Source organism: Balaenoptera borealis (assembly GCF_965194805.1).
Source record: "Balaenoptera borealis genome assembly, chromosome: 8".
In the NCBI taxonomy this organism is placed as follows: domain Eukaryota; kingdom Metazoa; phylum Chordata; class Mammalia; order Artiodactyla; family Balaenopteridae; genus Balaenoptera; species Balaenoptera borealis.
The window spans coordinates 67,206,576-67,219,473 of record NC_138865.1 but is presented as its reverse complement, the minus strand read 5'-3'; the positions used below and the strand labels follow the sequence as shown (position 1 = coordinate 67,219,473).

Here is a 12,898-nt window from a genome sequence, read left to right as displayed (position 1 = left end):
AAGTGATATCATCAGAGGTAGTGAATACAGATTCTTGGGCTAGGAGCCCTGTCTTCAGGGCTTTTGTGGAGAAGCAGATGAGGGACATGGGCCAGGGCAGGTTCTGGGGAGATGCCTCTTGTGTCTGGGGATGCCTCTTTGTCCTTTCTGGGCTGTAAGCTTCCTGGTCATTGCGCTTGTTCTCCTGTGTTGGGTTTTCCATTTCAGACAGCACTTTTCCAGGCTTTGTCCAAGGTGGCTTATGGCCTCTGAGGTTCCACAACCTTTTATGAAGTTTTACAGGGTGGCCTTAGTTGGAGGCCTGATTATGATTAATCATGTATGGGAATTTGAAATATGGGGGTTGCTGTTTTAATCCTTTTAAATTCTATTTACAGACATATGATGGAGATTAAATTGCTATTTAAGTGCACTTTTTTTTATAAATGCTGCCTAAAAATTTAAGTGTATGTAAATCAAAGGAACTGGCTAAACACTAAGATGATAACTCTGTTAATTTACTATACTAACAAGTTTTCATATCATTTCACAGTTATTTTGTTACAGAAATGGTTTGTAAATTCTAAAATAGCAAACAAAGTATGTTCCCTTGCTAATACAGTTTTTCTATAATATATGACACTGAATTGTTTATTCTTTTATATGTATTATATATTCATTTTTCTCCTTAAAAAATTATAATTTACTTTTTAGTGTTTTAGACAGTAGAATTAAGGTAAGAACCCTAGTTTGAAAAATACTTGAGTTTATATGGCCTCAACTAAATTAAATTGATTTAGGGTCCAATCTGATTTTTTTGCAATTAACAGTTCAGTAAGACACAAAAAATATTTTTAAATCTACTAGAAAATTTCAAATCTTGTGACTGCATATTCGATCTAAGAGTTAATGTCAGTAAAAAACTTTTGGTCCATTTTATGTACCTGGTGTTAGGTATTGTGTAAGTTATTTTTAAATTTTTATTTTTTTGCTACTAAAATAATTCATTTGATATTAAGTTGTGAAAGAACATTTGGGCATTATGTTTGGAGGGAAAATGGTGACAGATTATAATTTATCAGATACAGATTTCAAAAATAGACTTGTCCATTCTCACTTATGCAAGACATAGCATTTTACTAAGCTATCTAGTTCTAAAATTTTCTTTGAGTTATTGTGTGTGGCTAAAGTGATAAAGATTTTATTGTCAGTTTAAGTTAGTAGCATTAAAAAAGCAATAACATAATTATATCATTAATAAAAAACAAAAATATCTTCTCACATAAAAAGTATTATTATCAGAAACTACAGTAATGCAAGGGACATTTTATTACACATCAAATGAAAAACCTAAACACTAAAAATAATTTCTCATATTCTAGTAATCAGTGGGGCGACAAGAGGCATCAGTGAATGTGTCAGTGAGAATACATGTGAACATTAGATGAAATACACAGCTTCATCTCAGCATAATCTAGCAATATCTTTTCTGATACAACCTACTTGACAACATTTCTCACTCAGTGTCATACGGAACAGTCTCTTTTTTCGGGAATGTTTATCTAAGCCTAAGTTTTTTAATTCTGAAAGACTTTTGTCTTCTGCTTCATTTTGTCTATTAAGAATAATTTTCTTAAATTCTTCAAAGTTAAGATTTGAATCCTTTAATGCAGATTGTTGTAGCTCTCTCAGTGATGGCTGCCTCTCAGACAGTGTTGCCTTCAGCTCCTGTGGCAAATTAGGAACAAATTCCAACAACATCTTTAAGGTTTCTGCATCTTTGGTGATGGAGGATGGCATGATTTCTAATTTAAAAAAGAGGGGGAAGAGAAAAAATATTCATGTTAAAGTACATCAGGAAAACTATAAAATTTTGCATAGACACAAAGGAAAGCATTGCTTCAATAGAATTCAACAATAAAACAGAATCAGGAAGTGTCCTGATATCTAAAAAGCTTAGTTTATTATAGTTGGGCAGGTTAAACAACATTACCAAGGTTCTGCTTTACTCCACTCGTACCCTTGTCATCTCTCCTATGTCCCTTTAATGCTTTCACCATAGCACTTTTTTATCTCTGACACTTCTGAAGTCATCTTGATCCTCAAAAACACTCAGTTTGACCACGGATGAATTTTTATTACCGGAGTAATTTATTTCTATGACTAAGCAACTTCTGAGTTATGATAGTAATCCTTGAAAAGTATATTAATTATTTTAAACTATCAACTGTTCCATGGTGGCAAGTTACTGCTTCAGGATAAAGTTAAAAAGGCAGAATTTCCAACTGCTCTGATCTAGTAGGCAGGAGATACCAGTCTCTGATGCTCCTCATACATGTATTTAATAATTTCTCTTCCTTAGAGTATTTACTGCAAATCAGTAATGTTTTACTTTATGGAGAAATGGGTTAAAAGAACACTAACCAACAAATCACTGACTATAAGAGATTTTTAATCTGTTGTGGTGTGTGTCTACTGACTACTATGTATGGTTTTTGTTCCAATGTTGTAGATCATAAACTATGCAAGTTCTGTGTGTTCCCTAGGAAGGGAGCCTGGTCTTAAGTAGCATCCCAGGATGGGTATACATGAAGGTTGAGACTTGGGCTGGGAACTTTCAGGGACCAGCTGACATCTTCCTTCTTTATACCCATTCAGTTCAGCTGAACATCCATTGATAGTTTCCGTGTCTCTGGCTCTGCCAGATTAGAGATATAAATAAAAAGAAAACATCTTTCCTGCCCTCAAAAAACTTCCAGGTAAATTCTATCCTAACCTTACCTATCCCCATTACACAATTTTGAGAGTTACAGCACCAAAAAAATATTGAAACACAGATGAAGTTTAAATTATAGTGTAAACCTGGATCACTACTTGCTGTTTTTCATGGACAGCAAAACTGTCCATTTCAGCTTATAATAAGACATTCCTCCTGAAATAGTGGAAACAATGAGGTCAAGAGATATAAATCTAAGCATGGAAGATGGATTCCTGGGCAACCACTGATGCCTACGGATCAGAGAAAACCATGCCCCCTCACCCAGGCAGGAATGGTCTCGGCTCGTTCACTTCCTATGAGTTCTGTAGCAAGAATCTCAGCCAACAACAAACTTCAACAATTGGAGTTTTCAGCGGAAAGAAAACAATACTCTAACATTTTATTTTTCCTCCCAATGTTTTCTCTCATTCAAGTTCCAAACTGGCACTGACAGATGAGAATTTATACCATTTTTTGGTAGTCAGAAATGTTCACATTTTCCCTCAGTAAGACATCCTAAGTTCAATTCAATCTCCTCATAAAAACTCTCCTTGCTCTAACTTAAACCTTCTCTAATTGGAGCTTTATTGAATACAAAGAAAAGCTGATTGTAACTTTCCATATACTTAAAGACAGTTAATGAATCAGGCAAAACATTTGTAGTTTCTTTTACATTTATTCATAGGTTGTTGTTTCTGGCACTTTTTTTTTTTTTTCAATTTAAAAACTTGTTATTTTGAAATACTTTTAAAGTTACAGAAAATTCACAAAAATGTGACAGAGTTCCCATATATCTTTTTTTTTTTTAATTTTGATAAGAACATTTAACATGAGATCTACCCTTTTAACAGAATTTTAAGTGCCCGATACACCATGATTATCTATAGGTACAGTGTTATAAATCAGATTTCTAGAAACAACTCATCTTGCGTAATTGAAATTTTATACATGATAATTAGCAGCTCCCCATTTTTCCCTCCTCCCAATCCTGGTAACCACCATTTATTCTTTGCTTCTATGAGTTTGACATTTTAGATACTTATAATAGTGGAATCAAGCAGTATTTGTCCTTCTGAGACAGGCATTTTTCACTTAGCATAATGTCTTCCAGGTTCATCCATGTTGTTGCATATTTTAGGATTTCCTTTTTTAAGGCCAAATAATACTCCATTGTATGTATATACCACCTTTTCTTTATTCATTCATCTGTGGATGGACATTTAATTTGTTTCCACATCTTGGCTATTGTGAATATTGCTGCAGTGATTATGGGAGTGGTAATGTCTCTTCAAGATCCTGATTTCAATTCTTTTGAATAAATACCCAGAAGTGGGATTGCTGATCATATGGTAGTTCTTTTTTTTTTTTTTTTTGAGGAACCGCCACACTCTTTTCCATAGTGAATGCACAAATTTGCTTTCGCACCAACAGTATACTATACATGGGTTTCAATTTCTCCACATTCTTAACCACACTTTTCTTTTGTTTTTTGATAATAGCCATCCTGACAGGTGTGAAGTGATAGCTCATTGTGGTTTTGATTTCCATTTCCCTGATGATTAGTGATATACAGCATTGTTTCTTATACCTGTTGGCCATTTGTATGTCTTCTTTGGAGAAATGTCTATTCCAGTCTTTAGCCCATTTTAAAACCAGGTTATTAGTTTTTTTGCTATTGAGTTGTAGGAGTTCTTTATATATTTTGGAAATTAACCCCTTATCAGGTACATGGCTTGCAAATATTTTCTCCTATTTCATAGGTTGCCCCTTCATTATTGAGTATGTCCTTTGCCGTGCAGAAGTTTTTTCGATTGATGTAGCCTCACTTGTCTAATTTTGCTTTTGTTGCCTGCATTGTACTCTTTATTAAAATTATTTTTTAAATTTATTTTGAAATATTTTGCAGTTCACAACAACTTTAGCTTCTGGAGTCTAAAAGATAATATCCTAATCAACCTGAATTCATACAAATGCCTCCTAATCAGTATATTTTGGACTAAACTCTTACTAACATAGACTTCTTCTAATTAAAAATATCTATCTTGTTTTTAAAACGGTAGACTAACATAGACTTCTTCTAATTAAAAATATCTATCTTGTTTTTAAAATGGTACAGTGAGTATTATTTCTGCACGCATTGTGGGAAAATAACAATTTAATAATGTAAAAACAGAAACTATCGAATAATAGAGGTTTTAAACCTCATGAATCACAGATTATTGACATGTACTTCCAAAGTGATTCTTAACTAGTAATTTAAACACTTCCCTTGATCCTCACTTGCAGGCAATATTTTGTTAGATTATTTCCAGTCAAATTATGTACTGAGCAGTGACAAAGACAGTTCTTTAAAAATATTTTAAAATCACTATCCTCTTCTACAGAAATAGAAATTTGGCCAAATATCTAGATAGGTATAAAAGTAGTCAGAAAACCATTTTTAAGCAACAATCTGGAGGCAACCTAAATGTCTACTAAGAATGGTTAAATATATATGGTAGATTTATGACGTGGAATACCAGAAAGAAATTTTAAATTATCTTTTTGGAGTCTAACAGTTTGAGAAGATGCTCACAATATAATGTTAAATGAAAATGCAGGAGATACACATACCTATTGCCAAATATTAATATTGCTTTCCATTTCCTCATTTATTATAGATATTTTCATTTTCTCATTAAATTCACAGATTTTTTTCAGTCTTTAATATCTAATGGTGCCTTTCATTTTTATTATTGTATTTATGTATATTTTTCAGTCTTTAATATGAGCATATTATTTATTCAGAAAAAGTGAAACAATGAAGCAATCTGGTCTTGCCTACTTTGAATCAGTGAATTCCTAAACTCTGTGGTACTCTTCTATTAATATTATACAAGAAGTATGTAAAAACTTGCATTAAATACATCAGTCTCTGACCAACAATGTAGAAAAGTTAGGTAAAAAACTTTATAATCATATTTTAAGTCCCATAAAAGGGCAGTAAATGTACTTAGTGTGCACAATGATTTTACATGAGGGTCACTTATATAGAGGATATGCATGTAGCCTATAAATATAGTTGTGATTTATCATAAATTGCATGTGTTATGAAATATAAAACAATTATTCATAATTGAGCTTGCCCTCCCTGATTTTAACATGACCCATTACAGTGATTAGACTAGGCTATATGTCAGTGAAAGTATCCATTGTTACTTAAACTTAGCTTCCAATTTATCTTTATAAATGCTTTATAACTTAACAAAGTGTTTTTTTAAAAAAATTCCAGATTTAATTCTGAGATCTTGCTTTTTTAAAGAAAATCCATTGCAGCTTCTAAATGCTTGAAGCGTCAATCATGTTTTCTGCTTTGTTTGGCTGAAGGGCAAACTTCCCTTGACTCTTGTTCCCCTTCAGTTTCTCTTGTAGACCATCAGGCCCTTTTCTTTCTCTTTAATCCCTTCTCTCACACATGAACTTCAAGACTCAGTTCAAAGAAGTGGGAGGCTAGGTCCTCCCCTTTGGTGAAGTTAACAAATAAAAATAAAAGAGTAAGTTTTCGATGGCATGGGCCACAGCCGAGCTTGCTTTTTTTTTAAACAAAGGAGGAGGGTCGTTAAATTTAAGGCCCCCTTTTATGTTTACACTTCAGGACCCTATCATAGGTCTCTGCCCTATGCCCTTTGGTGCGCAAATACGCTTGATAACCAGCTCACACCTCACTGTTTGCCCCCCTGTCATCTCAAGGTAAGATGCCCTGTCCAGTTGCCCCATCCACCAGCAAGCCTTCAGTCCTGCCCTCGGACTGATCCTCTGGCCTGAGTGCGGATCCTCCGGGCTGAGTACGCCCCGCCTACTGTAGGTCTTTGAGCACTTACCTCCCTCTGTAGCTTCCTCCTTCTCCCTCCCTGCCCCGCCACCCGGACTGCCAGGAGGTGAAGGGCACCAAGTGCCTCTCAGGTAAGGCCATTTGCTGTTCCCGCTGCTTTCCCTCCCTGTGGTGAAATCCCGGGTGAAATCCTGACTAGAAAGCAAGTTACGAGGCAAAATCCCAAACTTTTAGGCACCGGCAGCTTCCGAGTCATGTGGGCCGCCCTTCCGATTGCTCGGCAGCCGGACAGCAACCAATGGGAAGTACGGAGCGGCTGGTCGGGGGCGGGGGTTGGGTGCTCTCACCTGCTGGCGGTCCGGATCCCAGCCAAGGCTCCTCCAGACTCAGAGCCGTTCTCCCCCAGGAGACCGAGCCACAGATCTCGACCCAGAGGCGGACTAATTCTCGGCCGCATGCCTTAATAAGGTCGTTCGTCCTCTGGCCTGAGATCTCTCTGGGAAGTTGGCTCAGTAGCAGCCACACCCCTAGCAGGTGGGACAAGAACAGGAGCGGCATCCTGGACCTGATCTCTTCCGCTCTGAGCTTTTCAGCCTTTCTCGAGATATTGCACCTGCTGTAGCCTACCGGCCTCCGTCAGTGTGCCAGTCCTGGCCTTTAGGTTGCTTTCGCTGCCTGGCTCCACCAAGCTTTTATAGCCCTCTGGCTACCACTTAGACCTTGAGTCAAGGGTCCAAGCTCCACCCCTTTCCCCACCCACCTGTTTGAAATACCCCCTTCCCCCCACCAGCTCTGGTTTACCCTTACCAACTTTTCTCCATTTGCCCATCCTTCTGTTCGTGGCCCTTTTACAGTTGTTTGTGGGTTTTTTTCTCTCTTTTTTCTTCCCCTCAAACCATTTTGTATACTTGGGTAGGGTTAGTCAATATTTGAAGTCTTTATTATAAAGCTAGGCATGGCCACTGTGCTAAATTATATCAAGAATAAAATTGAAATCACCCATATTCTCACAACCCAGCGTGAGCCTTCAAATCTAAATAAGATTATAGTTAGATTAATTAATATTGTGTCTGGTATATCAGTAAATAAAAATATAATGAATGAATGGATATATCGTTGACAAGAGAGGGAGAACTGATGACTTTTTATCTAAATCCTGGTGAAAACATTAAAATCCTCAATGCATCGCTTTAGGCTTGTACAGTGTCCTGAGTTTACAATGCACTTTCTCCACTGACTTTCCTTGGACTCCTCTGGGACATAGCTTGATTGTAACCAGTTACGTGAGTATTTTAATTTGAGATTGTGTTCTGTGTCTCGAGAGAGACTAAAAAAGAAAAGAAAAAAAGCAATGGAATCCCATAGTTCCAGAAAGAATATTTTGGAATATAATGCAGATTACAGCATAAAAATTATATGATTATTTTATTTTTGCTGTACTCTATGTTTGCTGTATTTGGTGAGGTAATTTTTAACACCTTCTAATTTAACTTTTAAAAAATTCAATATAGTTTGAGCTGATATGTTCATTAAGGTTTTCTAGATGGACAGTAAACTTGTAAGTTCAAATAGGTTCATTTTTCAATAATTTATTTGCTTATTTTCATAATGTACTAGATTACCTCAGCTTCACCAGGTAAATCAGAGACCTGGAAGAAGTTAGGGTAGCTCTGAATTTAAGTAAAAAGTCAACAATCACTTAGTTACAAATATAGCTATGGAATAGAATAGTTCTAATTTGTAGATTGCTGCTAATTTTAACAGGGCGCACTCAGCACTGGTCATATGCTATGCATTGCATAATTGCTCAAAAAAATCTGACCAAAGCTGTGGGATGATCACGATAGTGCTTTTAGATGGGTTTCTGCTAAGACAAGCAATTTGGGACAGGCTTCTCAAAACTGAGGTTTGATGGTATTTTTGTGGGTTCACAGTTATTGCAAAAAATAATCCATTTACAGGGCTGTCCTCCAAAGTAACTGCTCATTTAAAATATAAATTTCCAGGGGAGTGTAATTTTTTACCTTACTTAGGTGATCTTATAGAGTCCTCACAACTGTCCAGTGAAGTGGCCATTTTCTCATTTTACAGAGGGAGGAAGCAAGCTGAGAGTAGTCAAGTTAACTTGTGCAACCTTGTCTAGCACATGTGCCAGATGTGGGCTTGCCCTACTGTTAAGGGTAACAGGCAAATTCAGGATTCATAGCCTTTATAGACACAACTAAATGGTATTTCATATTCTCAAAACAAATGCAACAACAAAACCCAAAGAAACCTCTTTAAAGAGAAAAACCAAATGTGTGCCATGCACACACCTGGAAAGTGCTGGAGCTGGGATTCCTACCCATGTCTACTGGATTCCAAAGCCCCCTTTCTTTGATTCCACTGTATCCCTTGGATCTAGCTCCAGTTAGGATTAATCTGCATGGTGAAAGTTAATGGATAAACAGTAATGTCTTTTAAACAGCTGTTGGAGGTACAAAGCAGTAAGCAAACCTATAGTAACAGCAAGTGAAACTGCCTCAGTCTCCTTTTTAGACCCTTCACCCTTAACTACCTCAACTCTCTCTACCAAGCTCAAGCTGTAAGTGGTAGAAATGATTTTCTAATGTCTCCTGCAGGTAGCAGTGTCCATGTGACATAGTTCTGGCCAATAGGACATAAGCACACAGGTGGACGTTTCTGGCAAAGCCTTTGCTTTTCTGATCCAGGCACTAAGTCTTCTTCTGTCCTCTTCTTTTCCTATCTGAAACACATACACTGAGCAGCTGTCTTGGAACCAAGAGGTGGGGAAAATAGGAGGTAGCAACAGGAAAAGTGTGAGGAGCCTGCTGGCATCATTCAGATGCTAAACAGGGTTGGATGTTTACCCCACAGACTTCTTTGAAGCTACTGTTTTAGCATTTTCTGTTATTTACAGAGAACACATTTCTAATTGATACATATATATAAGTGGAGGAAATATTTTATACAAGAAATAAATTAAGTTTACATTCATCAGTTTCTCATGAGAGTTTTAGGTATGCTTCAGTAGCGCTTGAATTAGATATTTTAAAGATTGCAGTAATTATTTAAGTGCTTATGCTAGATGGTTTACCACAGATTATTTTTGTACCACTTAAAAACCCGTCATATAATAAGAAGCAGTGAATGCAGATTCTGGGACCAGGAACACTGCCTCCAGGGATTTTGTGGAGGAGGGGATGAGGGACATAGGTCGGGGCAGGGTTTGGGGAGCTGGTTTTTGTCTCTGGGGCTGCATCTTTGTCCTGCCCAGGGTATAAGTTTCCTGGGCACTGTCACTGTTCTTCTGGGTTAGAATCTCCATTTCCAATAAACTTTGTCCTGGGTGGCAGACACCCTCTGAGGTTCTATAGTCCTTTATTGAATTCCCTTGCTCGTGGCCTTCTATCTGCATTACCTTCCAGCCTCCACTATATCCAGTTGGTGTTGGCCAGTGGTTCTCAGAGAAACTCACTTTTTAAAAGATATGAGACTCTGCTCTTTTATATTTCACCACTAATATCTTTCTACAAGCTTTATGTCTTATAATAAATTTTCATTGTTTTCTCTGATCTGTCAATAGCAGACAACCCCACTCAATCCCCATGATAATCAGGACTGCATTGGATCTATTTTTGCTTGTATATTTCTTCTGTCATTTAACTGGGATTTGGGGAAGGAGGAGAGGTAAATCTTTGTAATTTTTCGAGCATCCTGGTCAGAAGTCATTGCTGACTCTATATCTCATAGAGATAAGATGTTTTGTGCTTTCACTTCAGGTTATCATACTGCTTTATCAAGAAGACTGAAACAAAAAGTAAAGGGAAATTGGGGTCTTCAAAGAGTCCTCTTGTCATCAAACCTTTGGAAATCTCTTGGTTAAGAGATTAAAAAAGAAAAATAACTTCAGTTTTTTCTTTCTTATTTCTACACAAATAATACATGTGCTAAGGGAATGTTCAGAAAGAATCATGCCGCCCGATGGAAACTCCATGTGAATAGGGATCTTAGTTCTGTTCACTGATGATACATGCTTGTCAAGTGGTAGGCACTCAATAATAGGTCTGCAAATATGCTAGTTTTTTAAATCACCATAAATGTTAATATACTGAGTCTAAAATTAAGGCCTAATATTATATGTTGCCTTAATATCTGGTGAAACTAGGAGGGACTTAAATGGCTTAACCACAAGTTCGCCTCCCTATTCTGCTCCCACAGATGGAGTCCCCTAGTCCCTCCTCAGCAAGAGGACCAGGCACAATTCCTGCTTATCTCTGAGTAATGGGTTTCATTTCCCTGCTAGCCAATGGAATTATTCAAAGCCAATTACATTCTCTCACAGTAACCAGGGTTACCTCTCTCTCTTGATACTACAAGGCCTGCCTCCCACAGCCCCTGGTTGTTCATTCTGTTCTGAGTACAGCTCCCATGTCGCCTTGTGTGGCATGCAGTGTCTTCCTACCCTGGGCTGTGAGTAGATGACTAATAAACTGCTGCCCATCTCATCTCTCCAGTGTCGGGTGTTGAATGTTGTATGTGGCCATCCTATGACTCTGGGGTAGAATTCCCTCCTTACCAACTGGATAAAAAGGAGGCAATTAAAGCAAAGGCATCATGAACAAGATGGGCAGTCATCACCAAGGGCACTTGTTCAGCTTTAATGAACTTCTCTTGGCTAACTAATTGGTTCCATGTTATGGCAAAGGCCACCTGAGACAGAACTACCAGTTGCTGTAGTCCTATGCTTTGGGTATACTTTGTGTCTTTGTCAGTATTGCCAACTCTTTCTACACTAAAATACTCTCATTCCCAAGACAATAATTGTCATTAATTTACTATACCACAGCTTGACATGTTGTTGGGTTTGGCCTGTTTTTAGCAGGTGGTCTCTGAGGCTCCTACCTGTTAAGGTGGGGACAGCTAACCTTAACTGATTGGCTCTTGAGTCCCAATTATCAAGGATTCAGCTAGAATGATCTGGTCACTGCAACTAGCTTGGTGATCGTAACTGGCAGCTTGGGGGCAGCCATAAGGATATTGTTTGTGATTGTGCTCCTCTGAGACAGGCTCAGGGATGGAACTCTGTGAGGTTTGTGAAAAGGAAGGACACCACCATCCCCGGGAGAATTAAGCATGGCACCCCAGTTGCTTAAGAGGAATTGTTGCTCAGGCAAAGGTAGTGCCTGTCTCCTGTGCTGCTGCTTCCCTTGCTTCTGTCATATGCACTCTTTTGACCCCCAAGTGTATCAAGGTGTAAAGCCATGGAGGCCTGTGGCCAGGGGCTGAGGAGAAAAGAAAAGCAGGGGAGCATTTGGTACCAGCCCCTTCCAAAACACCAGAGGATGTAACTCAACCGCTCTCCTATTGCAAAGTCCCTATCCAGTGTACCTCAGCTTTGCTTAGTGTTGCTGATTACCAGGATGCCAAAGGGCTAATCTGACAATCCCAGAGCTTGATGGCCCTCAGACAGGCCATAGACAAAATTACCTTCTTGGATGTGGACCCTGACTCCTGGGAGATTGACTGGTATTCCCTGGAGGAAGAGGTGGCCACCCACAAGGCTTACTGCTTGGCTCCTGAACTTTTCCCACAACCACCCAGAAGATCTGCGCTCTAGGTGATTGGATGGAGACAGAAACTGAAAGCCATGACTTTTTGTAGCTAGAAATACAAAATGTTCTGAGGGAAATTGAACAGAGAGAGAGAGAGAGAGAAGCCAACAGGTTTGGTGCTGTAGTTCACATACCTAATAGCAGACAGTGCAGCAAGACCCTTAAATACCTCTTCTGTTGCTGCTGCCGCCTATGCTTCTGTCACAACAAACATCCTGAGCCTCAGGGGTATAGGGGAAAATATCCATAGCATCCCTGTGGCATAGCAAAAGAGTTAATTCAAACCTGACTTAAGCCTGGGGTCCTTAAACCCTAAAAAGCAACCATTGCCATGGAGGTGGCCCCTAAGTCTGATGATTTGAGACTCTGGAGGAAGAAATTTATAAATAAGTGCAGGGTAGAGAGTGCCCCCCCCCAGAAAAAAAAAACTGTATCTAGTGACCAACCAAAAAAAGGGAGAGGGAGAAAGAAAAAATGGAGATGGGGAGAGAGGGAGGAAGGAAGGAAGGAAGGGAGGGAGGGAGGAAGGAAGGAAGGAAGGAAGGAAGGAAGGATGGAAGGAAGGAAGGAAGGAAGGAAGGGCAGGAAGGAAGGAAGGAAGGGAGGGAGGAAGGAAGGAGGGAGGAAGGAAGGAAAGAAGGAGGGCAGGAACCTAGGTATAGGGGAAGGAAAAAAAGAAAAGAAAAATAAAACAGAAACAAAGATCCATAATTTGACCTAATTAGAAATCCAAAT

At 38.5% G+C, this 12,898-nt stretch overlaps 1 protein-coding gene across 1 annotated transcript; it reads right to left on the bottom strand.

Annotated features, from left to right (window-relative positions):
- Nucleotides 1–1,285: 1,285 nt before the first annotated feature.
- Nucleotides 1,286–12,691, bottom strand: LOC309634402 (prorelaxin). The gene is made up of 2 exons (XM_082404456.1): nucleotides 6,896–12,691; nucleotides 1,286–1,784 (listed from the first exon to the last, which is right to left on the bottom strand). Exons 1-2 carry the CDS (start codon nucleotides 7,104–7,106, stop codon nucleotides 1,444–1,446), a joined length of 552 nt encoding a protein of 183 aa, XP_082260582.1. The 5' UTR covers nucleotides 7,107–12,691; the 3' UTR covers nucleotides 1,286–1,443.
- Nucleotides 12,692–12,898: the final 207 nt, after the last annotated feature.

Bases quoted from the DNA above. Each gene is read 5' to 3' on its own strand.
- LOC309634402 (XM_082404456.1), bottom strand. From the start codon at position 7,106: ATGCCGCTCCTGTTCTTGTCCCACCTGCTAGGGGTGTGGCTGCTACTG. The intron at 1,785-6,895 runs GTGAGAGCACCC...TTTTTAAATTAG, and splicing joins GGGATCCGGACCGCCAGCAG to AAATCATGCCATCCTCCATC.